Source organism: Varroa destructor, unplaced genomic scaffold (assembly GCF_002443255.2).
Source record: "Varroa destructor unplaced genomic scaffold, Vdes_3.0 BEIS01000004.1, whole genome shotgun sequence".
Lineage (NCBI taxonomy): Eukaryota > Metazoa > Arthropoda > Arachnida > Mesostigmata > Varroidae > Varroa > Varroa destructor.
The window spans coordinates 6717572-6745318 of record NW_019211457.1 but is presented as its reverse complement, the minus strand read 5'-3'; the positions used below and the strand labels follow the sequence as shown (position 1 = coordinate 6745318).

Genomic DNA, 27747 nt, shown 5'->3' with positions numbered 1-27747 from the left:
CTAAACTATATAACCTTTAGATTTCACTGGCTGTAATGTCGTGGAAAATTCATATGGACGTTCTCATTTCCCAGATCAACAAATTAGGCGGTCCTTTAAAAAAAAAAAAAAAAACTCCCAGCTAATTTGAATCTGTGTACTAAGAAGGAATTAAGAGAAATCCATAATTTGTTCCTCCATAATTCTACCCTTCCCCCCTCCGCTCAGCTCGGAAACCGTTGCTTTAAGTTCCGTTAACGACACAATTGTAAATATCCACGGGCGATTGATACTTAGGTCACTTACCCATCGGTATCTTGGAAGTTCACGTTCGCTTGAATACGTCTCGTTGCATTCAGTAGCTCTAGAATGAAAACGAATCAAACAGAAAACAGACGTTAAATTCATATTATTTCTAAGTTAAGCACAAGATAATCAATGAGTCTTTTTATGAGTAAGTATGAGGGGTATACGAGAATGTATACTGTTTTGCCCCAGACAGAGCCGCCAAAGGTTCTATTAAAAGTGCTGTTAGTGATACATACTTAAACTAAAATTAAAAACTGTATATAAGTAGCGGCGAAACATTTTTTGTATGTTGTGGAATTATTTAACATCGACTGTCCATTGAATACAGTTATATACAGGCCTCAATGTGTGGCAATTAGTTATATTGTATGAAGCTAATTATATATTCATAGAGAAATAAATGCGATGACATGGGGCGACCGTTTTAAAAACTAGTTTAATTATTTCCGCTTTTTTATTTCAACACAAAATTCTCAAATTAACCTGTTGAGTTTAGAGACCACGTTCCGTATATAAGACACGAGCTTACTGCTATTAATACTATCAGGATTTGAAAAATTTCAAGTCCCTTAAAACGCCTTTGGTATAAAAGGTCTCTAGATAGCTAGCCCATTTATCTATAGCGATCTTACTACGAGCACCCTGTAATATTTGCTTGGTATTGTGCAATCCAGATACAGCTAAACCCTAAATCTCGATAAGCTATGTTTGGGTAACTTGAATTTGCTAATTAACAACTGATCACTTTTATGGATAACATTGGCCCTATTTGCAAATTACCTCGAGTTGTGAAGAGTCTCGGTGATTAGGGCGTTCTCAAGTAGCCCATCTGAAGTGAGTCGTAGGAGCAAATTAATTATTAAATTAAACAGCGAAAAGTTGCTTACACTTGACAAAAAGGTAGGACAGGTAATACATATATAGGCGATCCTTTACAAAATACAAACAACAATAATAACAAACCCGATACAACCACTCCTAGACCTAGCCTGAAGGGTTATTTGGCATTAAACTCTCAATGTGAAATAGACAGAACGTATACGATTGTCAAATTCCATCAAAAAGAGGCGTTCAAAATCAACGATTTGAATACCATCTGCCACACCGTTTATAGCCTATAGTCTTTCAACCTCTCACCTGGTATATATTATTTATCTTCTTATATGCACACACGACCGAAGTAAAAAGTAAAGCCATGATGGTGAGAGATATTCTGCTTTTATTAAAAACAAGTAATGTTTTGATTGCGGGTAATTACAATAAGTTTAATAGACTTAGGACGCCACTGATTGGTATAGATATTGCTCGTAGCACGAACACCCTGATATGTTCGTGCGCTTTTGCTTTTTTGAACAAGAAAGTATATCGCTACGTTTTGTATGAGAGCCTGCAAAAACTGCAAGTCCTTTTTCTCTTAAACCATACTCAGTTCACCGGACTTCTACATTTCCACTCTAGGCACGGTTTTATTGTACCAGTATTTTTACGCCCCTTGCTTTTTATCGTCTGCTTCTGCCCCCTGCCTACGCATAGGGCATATCTTTGCTTTACGTGCACAGTGTTGTGCAAATTCCTATTTTTCTCAAGGCACTAGAAATCAGAACTTTGGGGAGAGTGGGCAGGCTCTCCAGGAACGTATAATTGTTGTTTCAGCTGGATATAATAATACTATATATTTCATACCCGTGAGTGTTCTATACTTAGCGAAGCCCCGTCTAGTTGTTACCTTCGTTTCCTTTTGATTTTTCCTCTCAAAGCCTGGCAGCATTATTGTTAGGTTGTAGATGATAATACTGTTGCTGATATGCTATTATAGAAGAGAGATATTTTTTGTTTACTGTTTGTAAACTTTTAGCCTTCTATGCTAAATCTTTTCTTTCGTCTCATACGGATGAGCTAGCACAATAGTAAAGGGAACCAAAAATTTAACTATGTTTCCCTGTCGGCCCCTATTCGGTTAATCTTTGCCTTATTTCGCCATCGTCTTCCTTTAGCTATTTAACTTGCCTTCTCTATGTTTCCAGTAATCATGGCCCTTTTTCTTTTCACGTTTCTCTCACGCATTTTTCTCGACAGTTTGCTTAGACTCTGCGAATTCGCTGGTTCTTCTGCCAACAGGCTGCTCACTTGAAGTTTGCTTTATATGACCCTGGATCAGGCCCATACCACCCTACACACGAGATAGCCTTCGCAGTAGCTGCCTTTCGCACTTTCGTCGCTACGAGAGCCCGATCAGACAGAAAGTGACTTCAACGGAGCGTTCCATTTTTTCGATTTATATTTGTGCCGTCTCGACCTCGGCCGGGTCAAATCACTGTCGTGGCATCCTCACTGGGAATGGGTAATGCTACTAGCCGCTTTCTCCCGTTTGTTGTTTTTTAGTCTTTGAGTTGCTGAATCCTAATGACGATAGGATTCGAAAAGGTTCTAGGAGGCAAGCCAAGGCTTGAGAACGGGTCTCCAAGATCCCTGCAGCGGAAACTTTTTTTTACGCTTTTTCACGTGTCTCACCTTTAAAGACTCTGTCTTTGACCAAAAAGGTCGACGGGCCAAACACTTTATTCTGTCAGTCATTCTTTTTGATGAAAAATTGGTAATTAATTGTCTGCTACATTCCTCCGGTGAAGGTCTTTTGCCCTTTTCATGATTAGACAGCTGGTTTGAGCAGGAAACGCAGTACGAAGGAAAAGGGATTGGGTATTTTCCGGGGACCTGCCTAAAACGTAATCCTTCTGTTATATCCCATTATATAAGGGTTGTTTTGTTTGCCAGTGAATTAGTAGAAAAAGGTAGAACGCTCAAAGCGAGAATGTACTGAATCCGGATCGGTAGAATACGCCCGGGCTTAGACGTCGGCCCTATATAGAGAAAGAGTCTCCGAGGTATAACGGTAGGACGACATGAGTTTTGAATGTGACAGGAAGGGTTGCTACGATCAAAAAAAGCCATGATTTGGCTTGTTTGTGGTATGCTGACATGAACGCGCGCCAAGTAAAACTGATCTTCTTTGTGTATCCATTTTTCTTTCTTCTGAAAGCTTTGGTTTCATCTTTTCGAAATTGTCCTATCACAGGGTTGGAATTTTTCGGAATTAACCAAATTTCTGTTAATTGACCGTTGTAAACAACATGGGAAAATCGATATGGTATCGAATTCGGCGGCAGTCCCGATACGGATGTAGCTTAGTTTCTCAGGATATGGCTTTGTCAATTTATTTGATATTTTTGGGTTACCGAACGCTTTTTGCCAAATTGTGGCACAGGTACAAGTAACCGATTAGAATTCAAATCAAATGTGTTGCACTATCCATTAAGTTCAATACTAATTAATCATAACATTTATTCATAGAGAACTTACCTCCAAAGCCCATAAACCCGCACGCACCTTCACAAACACGGACATACCTCGTTCAGTAGTCCCTTGAATTTTGAGGCACATTGCGTTCCTAAATTCGTGAAACTCATTAATTCTTGTTACCCTAATCATTTAGTAATACTCTCGCGTGAAGAATAACTTTAAGGCCGCCACCTTTTTTTTTGCTTTAAGCACGGAGCAGTTAAAGTGTCAACGTTGCCTTCAGCGCTCTGCGCTCAAATGGCTTCTACCCTAAACTGCAGAGCGTGCAACGACAATAAAGGCTTTCGTAGTCAAAATGGTGATAATGTTGTTCTGTTTAAAGCTCCTCTAAGCGTCTCAATTGGAGGTGGCGCCGAAGCAGCCGACGGTGAAGTCAAGTTGTAACCCCTTGCGGGAATTCAAAGTCTTTTTAACCCTGTGTCCGTGTCCGGCCTGAGTAGCTAGCGTTCTGCAAGTTTATACCTCAGTCTCTTCTCGGCAGGCCTTTATGCCGACCAGCTGTTCTTCTTTTCGTTTTTTCTCGGAAGAACACGGTTTGTAAGTTGATAATATACCCGCTGTTGTCGCCCGGTGCTCCGCGTTTACCATTTAGTGCCGCATTTGTCGCTGAAAAAATTCGTCTCAAAGGCGGAGACTTCAGTGGAGCTGAAATCGAGACCGACTTGTATTAGTCAGCAATGAAGCCTCGATAGCACAACTCATAGGACTCTTTATAGGACAACGAGCAGACAAATTACACAGTGTGATCGCAAGTGGCGGCAAAGCTAGTCTTTGCTATCTATCCAGCCGGTCAGCCATTACAGCAAGTTCGGAGCTAACTTAACCAGGAGGGGTGAAACAGCGGGGCGAAGAGAAGACTCGACCTAAGCTGATCTGTGTGGCAAGCCGATTTATTGGTCCTTCATACGGGCGCCCATTAAAGCTTGTCTGGAACAAGCTCTTTGTGCCCGTTTGAACCGCTACGTTTCCTGAGGAAGAACAGAACCTGACGCAGAGTCGATGGACGAGTGCTAGAGCGAAAAACGGAGGCCCGTAGCTGTAACAACAGTAGCAGCCGACTACGAAAGCAAATTAGACAAAAGCAAAACAACAAGAGCAGCGGAGGCTGTACAAACAATCCGTTGACCGACGATTCAAGTCTTTAACACCACTTCTCCTGTCTCATCGTTTTCTACGTCGTCGTTGACTCCACTTGTCAACATAGAGCTTGCGGTTGGCCTTCGCTCCGGTACGTCGATCGGAATACCCGTCGCGTCGTCGACGAGGCATCAAACAGTAGATGCTTCCACAAACCCGTGTGCTCCGCCAATTAACCAAGTGGCAAGGACACCCACATAGTCATGAGCTGAGCATATCATGAGTAGCGTCTGTAGTCCTGTTGTCGTATTGTTTACACTACTGCGCGGGCAAAAGTAAAACCGTACGCTACGACATGTACGTTTAGTACAGATAGTGCATGGAGCCTTGATGTGTGCTCATGTAGGTGTACGCAGGCTCACGATATAACGCCGTACGAGAAACGAACCAAAAATAGATGAAGACGAAAAGAAAACCGGATGTCATTTTGAAAATAACTAACGGTCCGCTAAGTAGACGCCAATGGCGCCCTTGCTATTGTTATTCGACAAAGGGGCAGAGACGTGCCAATTCATTCGTCTTTACATAAGTGGAATTAGCGTATGGTAGTAACTGAAGTTTTTCCGTCTGAGTTGATATCTCACACTCACATATGTGTACATATTGTGGTTATGGATGGTCCAGCGATTATGAGTAGGTTAGGGTAGACTTAGTATAGAAGGTGGCGCATGTTAGACTTCCTGAAGACGATCTTTTAGGTATCTTTCCATAGTTTTGTGTTCGGATGAAAAACTATTTTGTTCAGACGACAAATAACAACGAAAAATCGTACTGTTACAGATCCATCAAATACAAACATTCTATTTGCGTAACTGTGGGTTTTACTTTACAGATCATACCACTGCCACGCCGTTTACTCCGTTCGATAAGTAATAATCGTTCGGACACCATGTATAACAATGCTTGCAAGCCCCGTCATTCAAGACGCAAATCGTCGCATGCGCATAACGCCTTTTATAGGTGTTTCTATACTCGTCTAACTTTTGTCTTGTAACAGCAGCAGGAGCAGACACCTTTACTGCTTAAAAAGCGACTTCCACTGTGTCTATGCCCTTCAACCGTTAACGGTTACCACGTGCGGTAGAAATAGGCGTCTGTGTATATACAAGGTTACTGAATCTTCCCGTTGAAGTTGACTCTGTCGTCCGCCACATCGACACGTCAAAAGCACAGCGTGACACATCAGTGTCGTTCGGAAGCGACTCGCCACACTTCACAGGCCCTCCTAGCCGAACCTCGTCGTTCCTCTAAAGAGAAGCTAGTAGATGACAGTATTCAGCAGAATGAGATGAGACAGCGTGGAATACCAGAGGCGAAGGGGGAATATGGAACGAGACAGGGAAACGTCAACACAGCTGCCGAGCAGACGACGCTGTTGGGGCTCGTTTCTAACATCGAGGACAATGATGCTGATGGCAAAGACGATCAAAACCGACTCCCAACCAAAAATAAAGAGACTGACTAAGCTAAAAAAAATTCACGTTTATAGAATTCAGCATAAGCATTAGTTGAAAGGTTTTCATGGGAACCTAGTTCAGGCCTAGGGAATAAGCAGAATTAGGTCACGAAGTTTTATTTGGATTTAATTTGGATTAGCAGGTGAATGCTTTGGTGAGCCTTTGAGGCCATCGTGAAAAAACACTACTGGACAATTCTATCAAAAACAACTTTTCAGGGTCAGCCACAAGGAAAAATCTCAGTTTCAAAAACCAGCCCTTTCTCGATATTGTCAATGGGGCAAACCGACGCGCGACTGACCTATAACAAAACAGTTATTGGAACCACGTAGGCCAAGGTACCTTATTATAGGTACAATGCTGCAGGACAGCACTTGCGTTCTTATTTCAAAGGATAGAGTGATAGTCGCCGAAACCGATAGTCCGACGATGTCCACGCGAGTTATTCGCACAGATTTTCTATCACGAATTTGCTTTAGCAGTCATAAAATGGAATTAGGGGGCATCACAGGATGATGTCCGAGAGTTTCTCGTGGATGCATTTCTGTTTTGGAAGCTCGTGCAAAGATAGACACTTTCTGCTTTAACTGTTCCTTGATATATATACATTATATGTATATATATACATTACATGTATATATATACATTACATGTATATATATACATTATATGTATATATATAAGAAGCAGATAAAATCACTTAGAACTTCTGTCTCCCCTATCTATATTCAGTATCCAACATTTGATATTTTGTCTGACCGACTCTCGGATGCCTGGAATGCTTTCAGCTCTGGAGCTTCGTTCGACATTACTGCGTGTGTTGCTACGGAAGCTGTAAGCTGCGCGCGTATCAGCCTTCGGCACAGATCGGTTTTCTATTCGAGAAAACAATCCGGAAGTTGGCTGCCCACGGTACTCTACACGGTACATTTCAAAGCATCGTGTACAAAGTTATATACTATATAAAAGGGAACGAATTGTTGTGAACGAAAATTTTGTTGTCAGGAATTATTGCAAGTGTTATTTATACATAATAATGTTACTCTTGTTGCAGGCCGTTACTGCGTCATACCGCCATAATTTTTTGTCATACCATGTCATAATTTTTTAATTGCATTTTTAGATTATTCACTTTTGTTAGTGCTCCCAGGTCACCGCTTGTCGTTTCGGCTTTGCCATATCATCCCATCAGCAAATTTAAATCAAAGCACTTTGCCAAATCCAGAGTGCTACCGCCTCCTTAAAAACAACCAGAAAAACTTAAGCTCGGAAAAAAGATGTATGAAAACCATCAAATTGCAATAAGGTGAAACATTCAATTGGAACCCTACAGAAACTCCTGTGTAGCTTATTTATTTCCAAACTTACATTTGTCCCCTTTTTTTTTTCAAATACGTTTTTAGCACCACAAGGATTACGTATGAGTATTGAATAAAGCTTTATCGAATTTTATACGACACAGACTTTATGCTGTGCCGATATAACTTGGGTACATAAGGTGTGAACAGCTAACATTTTCATTGCTCCCACTTAAAACCTCGTATTCGACAAATTAATCAGGCAGAAATATCGATTTTACCCTACCCCGCTGAAAAGATCCAGTTTGACGCACTGGGGCAACCCATTCGAGATGGCAGTAGTAGGGGCAAAAAGGGCGGTTGTTGGTAGGAGGGCCAGCCCACTTTGCAAAAAGTCGTTATACATAAACTTATCATTTATTTATAAAAAAGAAAGCGAAGAACCTAGCACAAATAAGAGATATTAGCTTGTTGTTCATATGCCTCGGATACGAAAACGATTTTATATTTTTTTTTTTTATATATATATAAACACCATCGACTTAAAAAAGTAGGCCAACATATTGGAAAATAAGTAACTAGCTTACTTATGGCAGACAAATATCATGAAAATATTATTAATTATGTGTAGGCATTTAGATTTAGAAACTTGACATTGTAGATTGACGAACCCCATCCTATCGACGAGCAAAAAGTATAAGCTTTTACTAAACAAAAACCTAAATCAAACAGGGAAGCCGAGAGCAAGTAAAAGTCCCTGAAGTATGCGAAATTTCGGACATACTTTGACTTTAGAAAGAAATTGCATGAAATAAGTAGCGCTTGAATGCCACCTATAAGGATGAATAGATTAATTTGACTAACTAAGAAGTCCAAAAAGATACTTTACAGCGTTTTTTTCAGCTACAGTAAATGATAGTAACAGATCAATGATGAGTTAATAAGTGATAAGGGAAAGATGAAGCCGGTGAGGCATAGCTTAACGACAATGCTACTCCATGTCACCTAGGCACCTATAGAATTTGTACATTACCGACAAAGGGAGCCAGGCCAAAGCAATGGTACACAGTGGCAGCAGCTAGCGGCAGATTAGCTCATTATGTATGATAATAGATTAAGCTCTCTCTTTTTGCGATTCATTTCCTCGTTATCATACCAAGTCAATTATAGCGTCTAGTAGATTGGCTGTATCTACTTACCCCCACGGTGGAGGTGAGTTGACAAAATCAACAGATGTTCATACAAAAGTACGAGCGAAAAACTATAATTTCTATATGCAATAAAGGATTCGTGTGATTATAATGATTTTACGTTTGTAAGCACCAGAGAGTCGGTGCTATTGGGGACTCAGTGTCTAAGCGTAAATCGGTGCTATGGGCATCGCCGATATCAACCCGTTAAAATCCTTGGCAGTCTACCAGCAGCTTGATATAGAAGAGCACTTAGAAAGTGAAGAACACGAAAATTTACCATGACTTCTTGAAACCTTCCTGACCCTGCGCGTTACTTGTCGGGTTAAGTGGTGGCATTTTGTGATATTCTAAAGGTTTTATTAGTATTGTAAATTGAATCGAAAAAAAAGTTGTGCTTACCGGTGTAGTACGGAAACGTTATTCATACGGTGCGTTTGACGTCTACGTAGACAAAATGAAGCAAAGCTCTCTTCACAATTGGAAAAATTATCACTTGACAGTCTGACAGTTTTTCATTTTACGTCTAACAAAATAGCACCTAGATTGGGATCGAGGTGTAGACAAATGGTCTCACGGCCTAAATACCTGATATCAAACACGGAAAAGAAGAATTATATCTAATAAAAATAAGAACAGTAAATAACGTGCACGTTTTTATGCTGTCAAAAAATTTTAGCCCTACCTTGTATATACAAAAAAATATCAATATACATCATATAAGTGGTAGGCTCTATGAGCTGGCGTGTAATAAAATACGTTAAACAACTGCAGAACCTTCTCATAAGATTTACAAGCTCCAGCCGTAAGCGTGAAACATTTACTTTTTACTAAGCTAATATATAGGTGGGGTATGTTTAGTGCAGTTTCCTTACAGTATTGGCTCTAATCGATAGACATCTCGTTCAAATAGCATGTAAGTATAAGAAACCACATAAGTATTCGAAAAATGAGATACTGCGCACACGGCTAACCTGAATCAGCGATAAAAACCTCGGAAAAGATGCGCTTATAAGGCCGCACATCGTGACAGGACACCTACAGGTATACAAACATGCTTAACGCTTACTGTAGCATAAAATAGTAATAACTATCGTATGATATCAGTTGTTTTTTGGCCTGATATAGATATTCTCGTGATAATGCAGTGATGACGTATTTGCCTGCTAAAACTCAGGACACATAAAATGGCCTACGTTGGAAAGACAGTATAGACACCAGGTTCATCATTTGTTGCCCGCCTAAACGCTAGTAAATCTAGACAAAAAAACACCAAATATTTGATTTGATCCAGATAGGCGTGCTTGTAGCTATGGCTGCAAATGTTTGCATGCAAGCGTCTTTCAACAACTTTCTTTTGTGGCTACGAAGTATTACCTCCTAAGTTTCATATTAAAAACACGCACCGTATTGGCTCGGGTGTCTTTAAGGTCAACTTTACTGCAAGGAAGTTGATTAATTGTATAGTATTGTTTACAGCCATTAAATCATATATATTTTATCATTATTCGTAACTGCTCGCGCACGTAAACAATCAGAACTGTTCGAGGTCACATAAGTACCGTACACAAGTAAGAGATCACCGACTAATCTCAGAGATAAAAGAAAAGTCATTAATAAGCGTCGATGTTTGTTACAAGCCTTACTTAGATCTTACGTACGCCTAATTTTACTAGGCGAACACGTATCATATATCAGGACACCTCCACTCAACTCTCCTTGATTCTCAAAGAATCCTGAAAGTATCTATGGCGTTTATGTTGAGCGATAGAGTATCCCTAGAGGACGCTGCAACTCAATGGATCCTCTACACGCTCCGCCCTGCTTACAGCTCTTTGTCGATGTAGCGTAAAGTAAGATGGTGCTATATGAACGTATACGATTTCAGGCACGAATAAAACGCAGCGAAACTCAAAGAAACGGATTGCTTTAAAGCGCAATTTAAGATGCTCACTAACAGCTTATAGCCACGTGTGGCCATAACCTGTCGAATGACGTGTTTGGGGCATCGTGGTTTTTCAGCCCCCGTAAAGAGTGTAAGGATTTTCTGAGATTTGCCGAGGACATTTCGTGTTATTGCTAAATGGCTAATACCCAGGTATTAGATGTCGCCCTTCCATCAGTAAACTATCCTATATTTCCGTCGTAAAATGCAACCTGGTGCAGGTCTTATTCATACGTTGTTCGCCTTTACTATATAATATTCAATATAATACAAGCGGCTCCCGCAAAGTAGCCACCTAACTTACTCTCACAAAAACAAATCGTACAAACTTCTTGAAGTTGCTATTAGCATCTCAAGTTATCAAGAGGCAACATGAGATTTTCGTAATGGTTTCTTAATGACCGGAGTATCTTTTTTGACAGGTGACATCTTCACCGTCTCTGACTAGCCATGGTCCCTTCCATAAGAAGAACGAAACACGACCCGCGAAATAAGTCTTCAACAGGATCTATTAAGTACTCGCACGGCAGTAAGTGCATTGCTTATTAGCGATACTGCAAACGACCGGGCTTCAGCTGCTTGTGGCATCTGATATAAACGACCTATATTGAGGAGACACCTCCGTTAGCGGCAACCTCCTTGACGCTCAAGGGTGCAGGAGCAACGGCGCGCTACAGGGTTGCATGTTGGAAGTGATGGAATGCATTTACGGACTACAACAGACAACGCATCCCACAGCCGAAAACAGATACCTCGTTTTGGGCTACAGGAGAGACGAACCCCACATGTAAAATCATCGCTATACTCAATGAAACGCAGGTTAATGGCGAGTTTCATCGAGACATGACTATCTTTTAACTGCTGCTAATCTCAACATACCTTAACAAATACCTACAAGTAGAGCTCGAAATGCCCACTGATTTTTCCTATTTGCAGTGCAACACATGTACGTATTACACAGTGACCAGAAGATGCACCCACTGTTATCCGACCCATGTTTCTTTATAGACATAGTACGTTAATTTAGTAGAACAGCACGCCAACAATATTAGAAACGCCTGAGACAAACGGATCAACTGTGACGATAACAGAGTTCATGTATGAAGTCCAGCAATAAATCGTAATTTTTTTCCTTTTTTTTTTTTTTTTTTTTATGAAACAACGCAACAAAAAACCAGTAGGTTAGTCAAATAAATGTTTTTACATTGGTGATTTACAAATGGAGCTGCAGTTTTTTTTTTGGACCCCTCCATCAATTCCACTTGACTGTTTACATATTGTTTCTATCTTCACGTGTTGCTTTACTAGCTCGGACCGACTAACTCTGTCGGCCAACTTTGTCCATTGGAAAGCTACACAAGTAGACAAACAAGTAGAATTTGAACTTTGAAGGCAAACATTTCCACTCGTTGTCAACGAGACTAACTGCAAAGTGCTCTTTCGGCTTACCTCTTCTATTAACACTGCGGGTAACAATAAGCGGTGTTAATAGAAGAGAGAAGTGCTAATAAGCACCATAGCTGTATTGACCCTTCACTAATTGTGTCCTAATTGAAGATCCTCCAATATCCGAAAATATGTCTCTTGGTTCGGCAAACACCTGTCGCATATCGGTTGATCAATGATGAATTGAATGCTGTTTACTCTGCCTGAACCATTACCACTTAACAGAAATTTTCAGACAGCCTTTGCTCTTGTCAAATGCGTGTATGACGAATTCATCGCCCATTGATGAAGTATCACGAAATCAATCGCTACTTCAACGAACATCGTCGTTTCAATAATTCACTTATCTCGCCTGTATGCAATGTATGGACTATACCGAAAACGGATCCAATATTTGAATGTTGCTGTAATCGAGGACACACGGTGACTAAGAGACAAAAAAAAATAATACGCTTATGTAAAAATATGAATATAAAGGCGTCCCTATAGATTTTAATACAAATTGCCGCTTTACATTACCACTTGGCAGAGCAATTAGTTACTCCGAATACTACCCGAATCTAATAATATGATAAACTAAGTAAAATGTTCACTTCAGTAAATATAATCTGACTTCGTACTCTTAATAATATAAAACAAAGTTTAGTCGCGGCCCAACGCGCTTGATTAAGACTTCTCCGAACCCTTCTGCAAAAATGGACGTCGCGGTACTACGAAACCGTGCACCGTCATGCGCTGCACATATTATAATTTCGAAAGCGGCTCAACGAAAACAGGCAGAGGGAATATTTACAGTAGTTGCCGTTGTGGCCTAAGGCGGTCAATCTACTTTAGATTAGACGTAACATAAATTATCTTCACCTGAGGCATTGATGTTTAACATCAGCCACCATAATCTACGTCGCCAGGTATAAGTGCCAAATTATCACAAAAGAAATACTTGAGCCTTTCTGTGATACTCTCTGCTCACGTTAGAAATCTGCTGTTGAGAAGGTGAATCTATCGCTCAAATCTCACGGCATAAACGAATATGCGTTTCGCCTTTTACTAAACGCATCCGTGCCGGGGGGTATTCACAATGAGTCTTAATGACAATTTTTGCAGTCCCTTCGAGGGGCTATTCTAATATATCAAAAAGTATAAATCCATGTCCTGTAGGCCGCAGATTTTAAATGAACATGTTGACCCATCAACATGCATGAGATTTGACAAACGTACTTTATGCGATCAGTATATCTGGGCTCAAATTCATCCTGAATACATCTGTAAAGCGCACATAGATTTAAAGGGAGCTGCATTATCTACCATTCCGATTACAGCTGTAGAGGTAGCCAGGCTGAAGTTTTAAACGGTCAAAACCTGCTCGACGATCAACGATGTTGAACTTCAATGTCGACTGCTGTTCGACTGCACAGATCGATTTGAGGCAGCTACCGAATGATACGTTAATGCTAAAGAAATTTGAGAGTAAAATGATGGAAAATAGTGGTAGGTGGGTTTTTGTATCTTCCGTTTATTGCACCTTTTCATTCATAATTAAGTAACGTATGTCGGAGGAGGAGCTTTTGCTTTGCAGGATTGTTGTTCTCATTGATCTGGGCTATGAAATTGTCAATATTGGGAACAGAGTGAACGTATGATTAAAAAATAGTTTGGATATTTCATGAATCAACATATTTACTGTTAGAAAAAAGTAGCAATAAAAAAGGGATCAGAATGTGTTAAACGATTTTAGAAAAACCCACACATATAACTGAGCATAATGGGTATGGATATCTCTTTAATTTATAATGGAGGTAATACATCGCTTACTGTATTTCTGTCCCTACTGGCCAGCGGTATATAGCATTTGGCCATTAATAATCTGATAATTGAAATATTAAACGACGCGGGAATAATATATACTTTCTTTGCAACGGTTACCGTTCAGCTATTGAACTAGCTGCTCGGGCGCTTATATTAGTGCAACCTGCTAATGCACCGGGTTATCTGTTCGCACTGATCCTTCCTACAAAAGTTATCTAAACAATATTTACTTCCTATCTACAGTTATTTTCCGCAACGACGTTATAGCTCCGGACTCATCTGCCAATACCTAACCGCCCGTCATCATGCTGTTAACTTCCACACGACCCGCGCTGAAACGCCTGCGTCAGCACCTAAGTTTGACCTTCAAAGTTCTATGTCATTTAAGAGAGGCGCCTAATAGAAGTATCTATACAAAACAGAATGCACAAGCTATGAGACACGGGGGCATTCTACTTTCGCACAGCAAATATCGCTTCACTGGAAGCTATCAATCTTCCGTGGACATTCTGCTCAAAAACGATGGGCAGGACCTGAGTTTCGTTTCAACGATATCCCTGTGTCATGCAGTATCACTCGGCTGAAGTACCGACTTCAATGCTACCATCTTTTGACGCATGGTAGGATTTCGAATTGGTTTTGAACAAAACAGCGTAGAGTAAATTCATACAATAACGTAACAAATAGCGTACAGTAAACGTTGTAGACGCTTTGTGTGGGATACATGTTTGCAAAACGGTACTAGGGAGTTGTCCCAGTTTTGAAGGCTATTCTGGAGCAGTTAGACAGACGGAGAGCGAAAGATTGCGGGTCCAGTTTTAGTTGTTGGATGCAGGAGAAGAAAGATTAAAATAACAAATAGAGATACCGAACTTGGATATATGCCCTGTAAATCGCTGCTCTCGCGTTCGCATTGTAACCCAAACGATGCAGTATGATAGCTCATATGTGGCACCCATTCGATTCACGTTAAGACCGTAATGATTGTTATATCGGCACGCAGGTTAACCAGGAGCTTATCCACTAATGGCTGCCAAACTAACCCTATATCAGAAAGTTTTTGAGTTCTACGTTCAGCTTCGTTATCTTTGTTAAGCGCTGCTGTTCAGTAAACTGGAAGCCTTTCATGCACAAAACGATCGTAGATGACCGGCCTCAAACCTAGCCTTATCTCATAAAGTGCATCCAGGTCTAACAATAGGCAAACACGCTTCAGCTACGCAATCTAACGGAGATGCTAGCCAATTTTGCCCGCGTCCGCACGAGCAACAGTATCAACACCAACGGCTGAGAAGAGTAACACCCCTCTCGAAACAGTGATCTGGCATCTTGCGGTATCGGGAGCTTCCTTCGCCAGCATAATTCACTATCTCAGCACTTCAGCTCACGGCTTCAAGACGAATTTGGCGCGCTGCAGCGGAAGCTGCTTGGCGAAACGGCGCTGTATGGCGGGTCAGACTCTTGTTTTCGAAGATTAAGCGTTGCTGGGAAGGCAGCATTTGGGCCGAACATCGCCAGTTTTAGCGGCAGTTGCAGGGTTTTGCGGTGGAAATCGAATGCCGACATTCAAGTTATTTAAATCACATATACACATATTAGTCACCAGTGTAGGCATCGTAACGAAAAGTAGACAGTAGTGTCTAATAATACAACAATGTCCAAATAGGCACTAGGTAATTCTCAATCAAATCTTAGTGCAAAAGCAAACTATGGCCGCAAATGTCTCCCTATCCGTATCGCTGCATAGATATCACGTTTCTGTTTTCGTACGACAATATAATGATTTAGAATTACTAAAATAATAATAGTAGAATAGCGCGATCTGTTTTGTGTGTGCGATCTTTTCTCTATCCTGTAATGTCTAATGCAGATTGAAAGGCGTTCATTACATAGTAAATGTTCATTAATCTTTTATTGTACAGGTATCATATACTGTAAACGTCCTTCACCTAAACCCCGTCGGCGAAACGTTTGCTGCTTTCATCGGGGATCGCTATAAAAATCCAGATTATTAACTGTGGCAGCAATGTAACACAAAGGACAGCTTTCCTTTAAAGAGCACGCAAAGAATCAGTGACATGGAACGGAGAATTGCACGAAACGCGAGTTTCGTCGAGGTCCTTTGTTCAGAATCAAATCGAAGCCTACAGACTTAAGTGGGGCAGTTGTTTGGTTCTGGGGAATTTTTTTTAGTGCGAGGGCACCCGGCCTCGGGCAGAGCAAGTGCACCTACTATTCCTGTCGCAGGAAACAACAAATGCTTCCTAGGCATATTACTAGCAACTGCCCGCCTGCTGACTGCCTCAATACCAATTAGCAAGACGGCCATTAGGCAGAAAATGAAAACGACAAAGTATTTTGTAGAACGAGAAATTTGCGACAAAGAGGCGATGGGCAACGATTTGCATAGTCCGTGTTGTACGTTCATTGAGATATTGACACCATTTAGATAAGTAGGCTATAGATTATAAACAAATAATAAAAGCCACGTCTTGCGTGTCGTCAAACAGGATTACTTTTAGTTAATGGCGGTAAATGGCTGGCATCTAATAAACGCGTGGCTCATGCCGGTTTTTGAACGACGTCAAACAGATTAATAGCGCAAGCAAACGCTAGTGATACTGCACATGTTAAATTGCTACGAAAATCACAGTGATCAGGGAAGACAATGTTTGAAGCTTCAATACTCAAGAATCATTGCCCGTTCAAAATAACGTCGCTTAATACACACGACTTCCGACAAAAACAATTGACATAAAGCTGAGTGACCCTAGCAGGCCAGAAAAGCCTACTCATACATTTTTTAAACCTTATGTTCGTAACATGTATCTATTTACGTAAGATTTCGAACTTCGATTACCTGAACTCGTATCCTTAACTTTAGTATGACAAATATGTTACCGATCCATCATTAGGCCTAGCAATGTCCTGTGCTAAAAATTTAGGTTGACGTAAAGAATGGTTCGTGTATTCGAGAACCAAGAGAATAGGGAATTTTCCATGTCCAGCTACAAAGCTCTTAGCGTATTGAGGCTAAAGGATATGTTTACCGTCAATCCAGTACGATCCGACGCAGCGCTGCTGCGATATTAAAACAGTTCGATACGCTGAATCGTACATGTTACGAAAGGGATGACATACGAATTTCGTGTTTCGTGGCCACTCAGGCGTGATAGCTCTAGCAGCAGAAGTACAGAAACGAAACCATCCCATCGGTAGGTACCATTCTACCGGAAAGGTTTAATGCTATCACTTATTGTCCTTGTAGTTGAATCGATGATTCGTTCGAATCGACGGAAGCTGATCAGACAACGCATGGCCATGCATCATTTGGTTAACTTCCGCTTAATCGGATATTTTCTAAGCTATGAGAGCATATATAGACAAGAGATAAATAGGCCGAGTGATTTTCACCGTTATATATAGAGAAAATCTGCAGGCGCCGGGTAGCCTGATCGATCCATCAAGTAACACTGCAGAGAGAAAGGGTTCTGATGTAACCTATTGCCGTTTCAAGTGTACATCACTGTGCTTCGGACACCTTCAGGTAAAGACACTCAGAAACAAACCTAACTGGGTGGAACAAGCGAACGAGCAAGCCCTCTCTGCATAAATCCGCCGCACATTACGGCCGATGTCACCGAATTCGAACAACGTATATATTCACAGAATCGTTCGCGGGATAGGGATACTAAGGGAAATCCAGGACGCAAAGTTAGCTAGGGCACCGGATGCCCTTTTAGCGTCTATCATCGATAGATTGAAGTGCTCTTGTCCCGACTACCATGTCGCGTCGTCCGTTCTAACAGACTCCGCTGCCTGATCGAGATAAACAGTGACTCGCGCGGCTACCAATTGGACGATGGTGAAACAACCCGCGTATATATGTGTTGGTTAGATAGCGACGTGATAGCTCGTCTAAATGATGAAAGTATTTTTTATATTACAGTTAAAATGATTACTGGTCCGCGCTGCCTGACAAGATACTGGCTGAGAACGCTCCATGACCAAGGGACACTGAAGTAGCTGTTCACATTTCTCTCTGACTCGGGCGGGGCATCGCCGTGAGAAAAGGAGCTAGAGCTCTATAGGTTTTCTTAAAAAAAAAAGGAGTACAAGGCAAGAATAGGTAGAAAAATCGAATAGATAGATAAGATGGTGCCGCATGAGTTTAAACAGCTTCAGCCCTGAATACGCACTCCACCCTGATCGACTATACTTTAGCTCATGTATATGTTTTGTATTTTGCCTAGCCGAGCTTAATTCGACGACCAACGTGCAATGTACATCAAGCATGTTTGAGTATACAGCGCTTTTCTGACACAGTCCTCATTTTCCTCTCGAATTCATGTCTCTACAGGTGAAGCTGTACGAGATCTAACATGTTACAGTCTTTAATATCCTTCTTTTACAAAACTGTCTAGCTAAACAGCCAGCTGGAAGCAATGATGAGCGATATAATCGCAGTAGCATTTTCCTCAAGTACCTGCCAGCCGTTGTTTGTAGTTAATGCTTAGAAACGCGCTCGTTTCGCGGCGAGCGCTTGCTTAAAGCCGGATGTATTATGCACTCAAGTTAAATTTGTTTCCTGTGCCCTCTCTCCCCCCGCCCTCTCGTTTGCTTCTGTCCTCCGCCGTCACAGCAGCTCCGGCTGGCGCCTGGCACGAGGGAGCCGAGCGCTCGCTCGTGCCATGTACATATTGCCCCGATGGGGCCAGGAAGCACAATGACAGCTGGTAGAATTCGAAGAGTGTCCGGGGGGGGGGGGGGTCGACTCAGTAATGATGGCAAGAAAAAGGAGAATGTTCTCATATTAATATTCTACTTTATCTGCCTCGCTTTCGGTAAGCGTGCGGTAACCCGTTTCAGCTTTCTTTCTCTCTCTTTATATATATATATATATATATATATATATATATATAGCATAGAGTCCAATACTCGTGTCTCTTTCTCTGCAAGTAGCGGAAAACGCGTTTAATCGCTTGTTGACGACCGATGTCACTTTTAGCTCCATCGATGGATTAGGTAAGTATCACTCGGCGCCACGCTTTCGGGATATCGAGTTTTTGCAGTGTCGTCTGCTGATTGCGAGGTTACTCGCAACTTAATGAAAAATCAGCTTAACAGAAAAATATTAGTGACGTTAATCGGCGAGCGGTAGGTATTTAGCTGCTCACTATAAGTGGACCTCATCGACGAATGGTTTCGGGTATGTTCCATTCAGCCGAGTTACCATCAGTTTTCGTAGGACTTTTTTGCTGCTGAGATAAACAGCATATAAATCGACCGAAAACCGTGTGCTTGGTTCGTAAGCGCTCCGGTGATCACAGTTGAAGTGGCGAAGCGTAATAACACTACAGAGGTAAATGGGCTATTTGTCCTCCAAGTCGTGACGGAGTGTTCCTATTACAACAAATTGTATTTGCAGAGGTTCTGTAAGAGAGTCTTTGTTGTAACACCACCATGTTGTTAGCGCTGAATAGGAGAAAAGCTCTGTTATGTAAAACCGACAAAGTTCAAATATAAATTTGTGTTCGGCCTTGGTCCTAGTTACATATTGGAGCAACCGGCCATCGTTAAGGTGGTAATTAGCAGGAACCTAGAAGCTATTGCCAGCTACGTTAAGGAAGACGCTGCTGCCACGGCTCTGCATCTAAATTGGGTTGACAAAAGTCAAATTATGTGTGATGCCAACTATGTGATATGATGTATATGAAAAAGGTAGCGCATTGATTCTAGAAACGAATTATAGAGATTCGATGACAATGTACATGCACTTCCTGACCACGCGTTGGTCAATGATGAGACGTAGTTTTCACCGACTCAATGTTTATAAGTCATCGAGGCAGAACACAAGGTTCTAAGAAATTTCACTAAAAAACATAGTTCTAACGTAAGCAATTTGGAAACATTTTTTTGAATACAAAATATTTGTTAGGTGTACTTCATCGCCTCACGTCCCGCTTCGTCGCACTGCGTGTAGCTCCTTTTGTCGGGGGTTATATCTGCAAAATTCGTTAGTCGATCTGTATAACGAAACGTCGATCTATATAAGTCACTTGTGATTTACACCCGTGACGCACCGCTATGGATACATAATACTATTGGCCAGGTCGAATATCTGCTTATCACATAGTAGATTCTGGTAGTAATCACCTCCAAAAAAACGGAAATATCGCGCCCGGACTTTTCATCTGTAGAGTCATATACAATAGCCCAACACGAACGTACCATCGGCTCAGCTTAGGATTTATGCGTCTAACCTATTATCATCTGTCGCATCCAAAAATGCAACTACACAGCGGACCAGATGCACGCCTTCACCCGGCCTTGTCCGCCGTTCACCAGAAGCGTCATCTAACTATTTCCTATCCGTTAGCGCATCTGCTTGTGGGACCAGCAGGCTTTCCTTTTCATGAGTCCTTCGCTAGGGCCACATAAATTTTCCCTGAGTAGAAAGAAAGAACTCTGGTTGTCTACTGGGACAACGGACACCGTTGAGGTACCCGGCTGGCTTCACTAGTCATCGCGCCTACGTCGTCTTCTGGCTAACCCGTCGCGCAAAGCCGCTCTGTTATCTGCTAGATTCATAGTGAAGCCAGCAATTCTGCTGATGTTCATACGTATGAATGTAGCTATCATTCGTTGGCACTTCATCACCTCGTTATGCAGCCTTTACTTCTTATTATTATACCTCAGCACATTGTGCCCTCTTGCCCTGCCTAGCTTCTGGCGTGATACCCCTATGCATGGTATCAAGGGCTTGCAGGATAGCTGCTGAATATCGCAGTAATTGTCCGCCGGCGGTGCACGCCTTTACCTTGATGAGCAAGCCGGCTCTGTAGTCGGACGAAAGCAGCTTTTCCTTACCAGCACGCTTGGATCGCGACCTGCAGCAGTACTTCAGCTCGTGTCACCTTTGCTCAGGTCGCAGTGAGCGTCCGGACAAAGCGATGGGTCATCTAACCACGGGTGCAAAACTGCTACGTGATTAGGCCATGGTAAGGCTGCACTGTACCAAGTTCGGGAACGCTATGATTTAAAATACAGTCGTGATAACAGTGCATTGTGCAGCAGAATATTGCGATGGATGTAGGGCCCTACGTCAGAAACAGCAGTCTTTATTAAACTTACTGAACCGTTGTGGTCGTTCAGGTGCTGAACTCTGTAATCGTCGGGCATGGACATTAGTGGATTCATTCTACCCTAAGACAAATCCTATGTAGACGTAACTGCTGCGTTATGGTCAAGTTAACTGATGCGAAACGATTCGGAGACTTTTCCAAATGGTTTGAAGGGGCGAATCGTGTCTGTATTGATTGAACCTGTAACCCGTATATGGTGCAATTGCTACGACGTATACGGAGACGTCGGCCTTTAAAAGTCACTGAAAAGTCAGCGTTGAGAGTTTTGCCATTCACTAGTTCAATATAACACTGACCAATGCGAACTAAAAAAAAAACACCTATTACGTATAGTAGTAGTACAGATACTCAACGAACTTAAAAACTGCGGAGATCATATTGAATACTGCCAAGCTTACAAAATAGCGTTAAGATTATAATTTCGACAGTCTTCCGACTGCTAGACCGAGCCTAACGAGCTAGCGCGTTAGGCCCGCTATCGTAAAAACATTGGCCTGACCTCGTACGACACCTAACAGAGTTTTAACTGAGCCTCTAGCTATAATTGTTAATTAGATGATAATGACAATGTCAGATTTGTGTATCGGCAGTAGTGGTTTGAATAATCGAGGCAACTGGGGCAAAAGCAAAATTATAGCATTATCATATAAGACAAACAGGTCACTCGGGCAAACGTTCGTTATAAGCCAAACATTATAGACAGATATATAATACGGTTATAATTGAATGACCCTAAATAATAGTTGTTTAAAACTGCTTTTAAACTAATATTTTTATAATAAAGCAGTGTTTAAACTAATTCTTCAACTTTACCTGTATACAGCAATAGATTCTCGAATGATTTAGATAAGCTGCCCATTTGTAAACAATTCATACCATTATAGAAGACCGCAACTGTTGTGTGGTATATTGTTCTTGAACTAGTAGCCCGATTGTAGGCGCTGAAACTCTTTTTTGTAGTACTTACAATTAGGTCATAAAGAAGCCCACCCTCGCCTCTTATGTTCTTGTAGCTCGTTGAGTTCTTCTAGACCTGAGGAATTATTTGCCTGTCTCGAGTTAGAAACGTTCATCCTCGTTGTGCTTGGAGGTAAATGTACGTATAAATAACTAGCCAAGGCTAGTTATATTTACTATTCGAATGTTTTTATTTTCTATATAATTAGTCATTCGAAGTTCTGTATTCAACGCGTATTGGCAACGATTGCCTGCAGCTTTTCTTAAAAACGATAAGTCTATGGGGCGATCGGTGAAACAATGGCGTGTCACCACAATGCAACTGGAAAGCATCACCAGAGCACGAACTGCCCAGTTCTTTCGTAGTATTCACCCGCTTGACAGTAATGTAATCTAGTATTGGCACCTGTGAAATATTAAGTCTATATAGCAGTAACGAGTTCTGCGTAATTCAGATCAGATTCAGTGTGTTTTTGCGCCAGGGAATGACCGAGACACGAGGGGTTAGATTAGAAAGCCTCGAACGCACGTGATTTTCTCCCTACTTCCCTTTTAAAAGTGTCCGTTACCTTTTTACGTTGGCATCTCAATAATATCGCTGCTTAGGATTCTGACAGAGACGAGGGCCGCCGCCTGAATTTCCTTCTTCAGCTCTTAGAGACAAGAAGTATTGAAAGCAAGCAGGGCGCCAGACTATTTTGCCGGGAAGAAGCCTCTCTATTTAGAATAGTGATTAACAAAAGGGGCACAAGAATCAATTTCATCCCTAAGGAAGCGGAAAGTATACGAAAAGTCCAAAATCCTCTTGAATAAATTTATTAGATGCAACTCAGGATAGATAGGCTCAAGTATCAGACTAAAATTCAAAAGTATTTGCGGAAGTCAGACTGAAATTTTACGAACCGTCGACCTGATTGACCGACGCGCAAAGATATTACATGCTCCAATGGAATAAGCGCGATTGTTACTCTCGCCAGTCAAAGAACGCGGCTTGTCAACGTAAACTGACCTGTTAGCTGCGTAAGCATGTGGATAGCTTGCCAAGCGATGGAATCTAATGTTATAATGCGGTTATACCTAAAGCAAAAGCATATAGTGTACTATTTTATAGAAGTGGCTTTAGGCCTGGATAACTGTAGATACTGCTTCAATCATTGATTGCGGAGTTTCTAATTTTATCGTTTATGATCGTGTTTGATGAAGCTGTTAACTACCATACACACTGGCCAAATTGCTAGACACACTAAAGGACGGATATAGTGGTCACAGGCCGCCTAACAGGCCTCTTCCTGTGAGGAATCAAAAATGACAATGAAAAACTCAAATCAAACGAAACATATCAAAAGGCTTTTAAAGTGTTTTAAGCAAGACTTTAAGACCTGAACGAAGTTACGCTGTACTCTGATGTTGATAAGATTGTTTAGATTTTCTACGTATTATATAATTTTTCGGTGGGATACCTTTTTGCTATTGCAAAAGGGTGTCGATCTAGTCGATTGGTATACACCACAATGATGAGATCAGTCATATCGAATGTTGCCGATGGTGAGCAGCTTATGAGAGCTGTATGTTCGGTAGTTGAATTCCAAAGCAGTTCGAACGGAGACGTCGTGGCAACAGATCATACGATAGTGGATCCGACGACGCACGTAATGGCGTCAACATTGGACATAGTTTGAACTTTCTGTTTCAATGACATGTTTTAAGTAAGTTAGGTGTACTTTTCTACAGTTAAATTTTCCAATAATATTTTTAATATACAATTAATATCTACTGTTACAGAACAGCAAGTTGATACACCTGTTCGGAAGCGGTGACCGCGTACTCGTCTCATTATCAAAAACAACAACCCTTAGATCGAAGCAATACAGGCGTAACGTTCCTTATGCTAGCAGATTTCCTTAACTGAACTCCCTTAAAGGAAACATATTTTTTTAGAAAGCGGAAAGAAAGGTTCATAACTATTTCTAAATTAAACACTTACTTTTACTTTAGTTATTTTTCACGTAGGCAACAAAGTTACAACGCATCAACACAGATAAGGCCAATCTGTTTCTATGACCTCACAAGAAGTCGTCCTGAATCCTCGTAGATTACGTTTTCTAAGCACAGTGAATTCTGATCGTTTGAAATACTATTTTAGTGTTAACTTCCTTTCGTAATCTGCCTGCATATTGAATAATTGGATACCAGGTTTTATACATATCTACGATATTGCCCTACCGTTGTTACGTTCCATTGTTACCGCGGAACCAGTGATCTTCATGTAAGCCTATGCTATCAGTATGCTAGGTCGACCTCGCGCCTATTTAGCTATTAGATATATTGTACTACACTATCGAACCAAAAAGACTGATCATATTTACAGTAAGGGTTACGTCAAATAACTCCGAATTTGTTTTGGGGTCTTTTTCGTTGTTATGCATGAAATAGATCTGCTTGATCTTCCATTATCCCGGCCAAGAACAATTTACTTTGCTTTAGATTTTGTTCTATAACTTCTTTCTTACTCAGTCAGGTTGAAGAAAGAGTATTTGCTATTATTAATGTAAAGTAAACGCCGTTGAGCATCGTGGTTTCAGTTTCAGTCCCTCCAGTTACAGGTCATACATATATAAGCCAACGCAGCTGCGTGTGGGTTGATGAGTAAGTGGGTCCTTAGTGAAGTTCCATTGTAGAACGCATCACATGGCGACATTTCTAGTTCCGTCGTTCCCTACCTTTGCTCAAGCAGCAGTGTGACGCCGATCGCCTGCTTGATCTGCTATGTCAGTCAGCTTAGAAGTATAATGTTTCCCACGATCTGGTCTGCACTATTCACCTGCTTCCTATGCTGTTTCGGTGTCCCTTTGGATCTTGATCCTTTTGGGCATGCCCAATGGTACGCCCAATCGGTAAGTCTTAGCCTTAATGGTCACAGAAGCTATTAGTTTTCTTCCGCAATACACTTTGAGAAATGTTTAGCATGTTAGGCACTTGTTCAAGTAGCACATTGTCTATCAAATCAGCAAAGTTGATGTTGGTGAACGCCTTACTATTTCTTATTTTTATATAGCCTTATTTTTAAACGGGGAGAACAAGAACTAAGTTGTTGATTTACGACCAAATTAACATCAAGCTCTAGATAGAGAAACAAACTTTGTTCCCTAGAGGCAAAAGTATTTGCCCAATTAGCTTTATCTCTCGCGCTGACCTTCCCAGGGGAGAACTTTAGCTACACAAAACAAAAATGAATCAGTGCAATCCGTTCCCTCTAAGGGGTCATTTCGGATCGGACAAATTTGTGGAGTGAGGCTTTTAGTAGTAGTATTATAAATGGATGGATACTTAGAAAAGCCATTGGGTCTACACAACATGGGAATGGGCTATTGAAAGTGATAAGCACCCACTTTCGACCAACAGTTTTTAGGGCTGCATCACAGCGAAGACTATGTCCGTTCGTTCGATTCTTTCGTGAACTAGGCATCCTATTACCTACTTCAGCAAGCATTGCCCCTTTTCATTGATCACCCACTGATATCATCGAAAGCGCGCATATAAAGGGGTATTCATGAAACCGCGTTGGGAGAGATGGATGTCGAGGCCTGACACGGAGACGTGAGACCTTTTGAAGACAAGGCAGTGAAATCCAGCCACTAAGTCATCATTATCTAGGGTCAAGCCAGAAGGTTGAGATTAGCGCGTCCTATTGCATTAGTCAGTGTTGTCTTTGGGATTTTTGTTTCTGGAACGTCCAGCTTTCTGTGGCTCAATTGTCAAATATGCACTACCTACGGGATATTTACCGAGCCACTGCAGCTTACTGATCTGGCAAATATTCTTGAGCTGGATTTTAGATGCTCCCGCGGCGTGCAACTGTTCTTAGCGGCGAAGAAGCAAAATCGCCTGGCACCCAGTCTGTAAGTCGCAAGTTTAGCCCAACAATCGCTGTGTAAGTTAGAATACGTACCAACTGGGTTGAGCTTAAGTGTAAACCAATCTTGGCGCCTTTTTCTTACCAAGGATGTTGGCTGTCGACAAATCTTGCGAGGGCGGTGAACGCGCATGCGTAAAGACAGATGCCCATACAATGGGCCAGTGAGAGAGCCCGGAAGGACTTTTAGAAACGACGGGATAGAGCCTGACTTGGCAGCTTGGTCAGTCCTAAAATAAATGGTGGAGCGAGTCTATCAACGGAAAAATCACCATAACAGGAAATGTCCATCGCAAACGAATAGAGGTTGTGAGGGTTTGTGCCTCATATCGGAGTGATACGATTACACATGCGGCTCAAAAAATGTGCAATATGAACCGATGAAAACTTTGATCTGTGCCGAACGTAGGTACAAAATGATGAGTTGACAAGGGTGTGGGTTGACGCAAGGTAGCGGTGTGCTTAGAGAAATAAAAATGAAATAGAAATGACGTCTAAAATGCACTTTCGTAAAAAAAACACCTTTCAAGTAAGACTTATATCCCATTGAGCAGCTAATCTCACACTAGTCAGACGTTTAAATGCGAGGTGGGGGCTTTATCAAAAATGTATGCTTCAACTCTAGCAGAGCACTTCTAAAGCCCTAAATATATACGAGAAAACAATATAAGCTTATACGAGACTAGGACCAACATACAGGCTCTATAGCATAAAGTCGGTCATGTCCTAGGTCGACACAATTGAGGCTTCAACGACCGAATAATTCAGAAAAGCACCATTGGCAAGGGAATCAGATAAATGAATCCATGTAGAAGGTCTTAAGACAAACCGTACCCTAGAGACAGCATTTCTTGAGAACGTGCAAAAAGTTATATTCAAACAGTTACTTACCAGAACAATTAATTCCGACGTCTACTATTAATGATTAACAAAATGACAACAAGCCATTTAAAAAAAGAATCGATCGGTACTACTGGATAGAAAAGTTCTTGCCTTTCATCCTGACATCAGACTGTATGTACATTCAGCTTGCCGGGGAAAAAATTAAGGGAATTTGGACAGAAAATGTTCATGCATTTGCGACATAGTCTAGATGTTGCACCATTAGACTACCATCTATTTTGTTCTCTGCAGAAGTTCCTTAACGCTGTTAATTTACTTTCAATGAAGAGATGCAAAAATCACATGGCCAAAAAACCACAGACGCTCTACGGTGCTGATTATGGTGCTGGCAGAAAACTATCCATCGGAATGCAGTAGATTTACGTTCAATCTAAAAAAATTGTTTACTTTGAATTGAAAATAGTATATTAGTGGATGGGTAATGTGGGCTACAAGTGAGGCTATACGGGTCACTAGTAATTTTATATGATAAAGTTAGATATTTAACAAAGCTTAACAGAAAATACTTTTTTTGTCTCTAGAGAACTCGAGCAGTACTGTCATATATATAGCTATAAACAGCCAAGAGTCACCTGGTTTATCTAAAATTGGGGCATTGTTTTACGTCCTGGCTCGAACAGCGAGGTCTGGCCGCCAGAAACTGAGTCGAATAAACATTTCCACAAAAAAATACCATGCAATAAGCTAACAGTAATTATAAGCATTTTGAGCGCAGGTTCGATAGTACGTAGTTGTTGACATTACGGCATCCAGGTGGTTTACCACTATATGCAATTATGAATTTCCTATAAGATTTTATAAAGTCTTGGTCATTTTGGTATAATAGTGGTACTGCTGCCAATCAATTAACGTATCTCCTATACCCCCCACTGTGTAACGAACCCGTTATATATACTTTTTGCGTA

The 27747-nt window shown here is 41.2% G+C and overlaps 1 protein-coding gene, 1 long non-coding RNA gene and 1 other non-coding gene across 6 annotated transcripts in view; 2 read left to right on the top strand and 1 right to left on the bottom strand.

Annotated features, from left to right (window-relative positions):
- The window catches only part of LOC111249932 (uncharacterized), a 390414-nt gene that overhangs the window by 274387 nt on the left and 88280 nt on the right, over nt 1-27747 (bottom strand). For all 3 annotated transcript variants that reach the window (XM_086987780.1, XM_086987779.1, XM_022804407.2), the window contains one exon: nt 286-343. In XM_086987780.1, the coding sequence (XP_086843906.1) occupies nt 286-343 (58 nt within the window). The remainder of the gene's footprint in view (nt 1-285; nt 344-27747) is intronic.
- Nucleotides 13121-13237, top strand: LOC147755782 (U5 spliceosomal RNA). Its single transcript, XR_015327692.1, has one exon. It is a non-coding gene; the product is annotated as a U5 spliceosomal RNA (small nuclear RNA).
- Nucleotides 24623-27747, top strand: part of LOC147755781 (uncharacterized) — a 42082-nt gene continuing 38957 nt past the window's right edge. For both annotated transcript variants that reach the window (XR_015326914.1, XR_015326913.1), the window contains exon 1: nt 24623-24920. This is a non-coding gene — a long non-coding RNA (uncharacterized LOC147755781). The remainder of the gene's footprint in view (nt 24921-27747) is intronic.